Here is a 1,026-nt window from a genome sequence, read left to right as displayed (position 1 = left end):
GGAGTTTCCTTGCTTTCCGAGCCGTTCAAGGCGTTGGAGCTGCTTGTACATATTCTGCTACCTCTGCGATAATGGCTAGGTGAGTATGAATGGAGTATCTATGATCACAGCTGCGAGGATCCCGGACAGGTTGTTCCCGGGAGATATAGAGAAGATATTCGCCTTCCAAGAGCTGATAGGGAATGTTGGTTTTGCCGTTGGCCCGACTATCGGTGACTACTGCACGCATGAGATTCGGATTGAACAAGTCTTACTCAGGTGCTGGCCTATTCCAAGTGGGTGGCTTCCACACCTCCTTTATTGTGCTCACTGCTATTCATTTCGGTGTCATGGTATGTTGATATTGTCTTGCTCTTTGTGATAAGATTCATGTCAGGTGCTGATGCTAGCCACATGGGTTCCGATACCCCCGGCTGCCTCATTGCCGACTAGTGATGGTGCTGCTCAGAGTGGTCGGAAGGTCGTGGGAGTGAGCGAAGTGAGTTTTGAACATCTCGTCTCCACTTGTCATACCCGTTTCCGTTCTCTGCAATGTTCTATCCATTTCCAACTTAGATCCATGATCACATCCGTGATACTTTCAATGAGAATCTATAACTCCATTAATCTAGAATCTTCCAAAAATGCGGTTAAGCTAGGTTCTACGAGGCTCTTGTCAGGTGCTCCGTATGCGGCATATTCTAATCACAGTTCTCTGCAGTGCGCTAGTCAGCTCAGCCTTCGGGTTCATGGATCCAGTAGGTTGCCTCTTCTCCCCTCTCTCCCAGGGTCTTTCTCCAGGTTCTCTCAGAGCACTTCTTAGCTGTATTGGGTGACGTTTCACCATCTACCATGGGTCTCCTCTTTGCATTCCCATCGGTTACTATGGCTATAGCTACAGTACTTATACCCAAGTACGTCATATCGTTTGAAGTGATCATGACTTTAGCTGATTCGGGTCCGACGTGAACGAAACTTGGAGATTTTTTCCCCAATGGGTCGTGCATATGTTCTTTGATCAGGACAACATCACTTCTCACGAAACAC

At 47.6% G+C, this 1,026-nt stretch overlaps 1 protein-coding gene across 1 annotated transcript; it reads left to right on the top strand.

The window, feature by feature from the left end:
* Nucleotides 1–100: 100 nt before the first annotated feature.
* On the top strand, nucleotides 101–597 carry Pmar_PMAR020374 (hypothetical protein; the record flags this gene model as incomplete). Its single annotated transcript, XM_002765050.1, has 4 exons — nucleotides 101–212; nucleotides 259–332; nucleotides 377–478; nucleotides 556–597. The coding sequence occupies 4 exons, from the start codon at nucleotides 101–103 to the stop codon at nucleotides 595–597; spliced, it is 330 nt and encodes a 109-aa protein (XP_002765096.1).
* Between the last annotated feature and the right edge of the window lie 429 nt (nucleotides 598–1,026).

This window comes from Perkinsus marinus (genome assembly GCF_000006405.1).
Source record: "Perkinsus marinus ATCC 50983 genomic scaffold scf_1104296975924, whole genome shotgun sequence".
Taxonomy (NCBI): Eukaryota; Perkinsozoa; order Perkinsida; family Perkinsidae; genus Perkinsus; species Perkinsus marinus.
The sequence above is the reverse complement of the archived record's forward strand: the minus strand, read 5'-3'. Positions and strand labels throughout refer to the sequence as shown.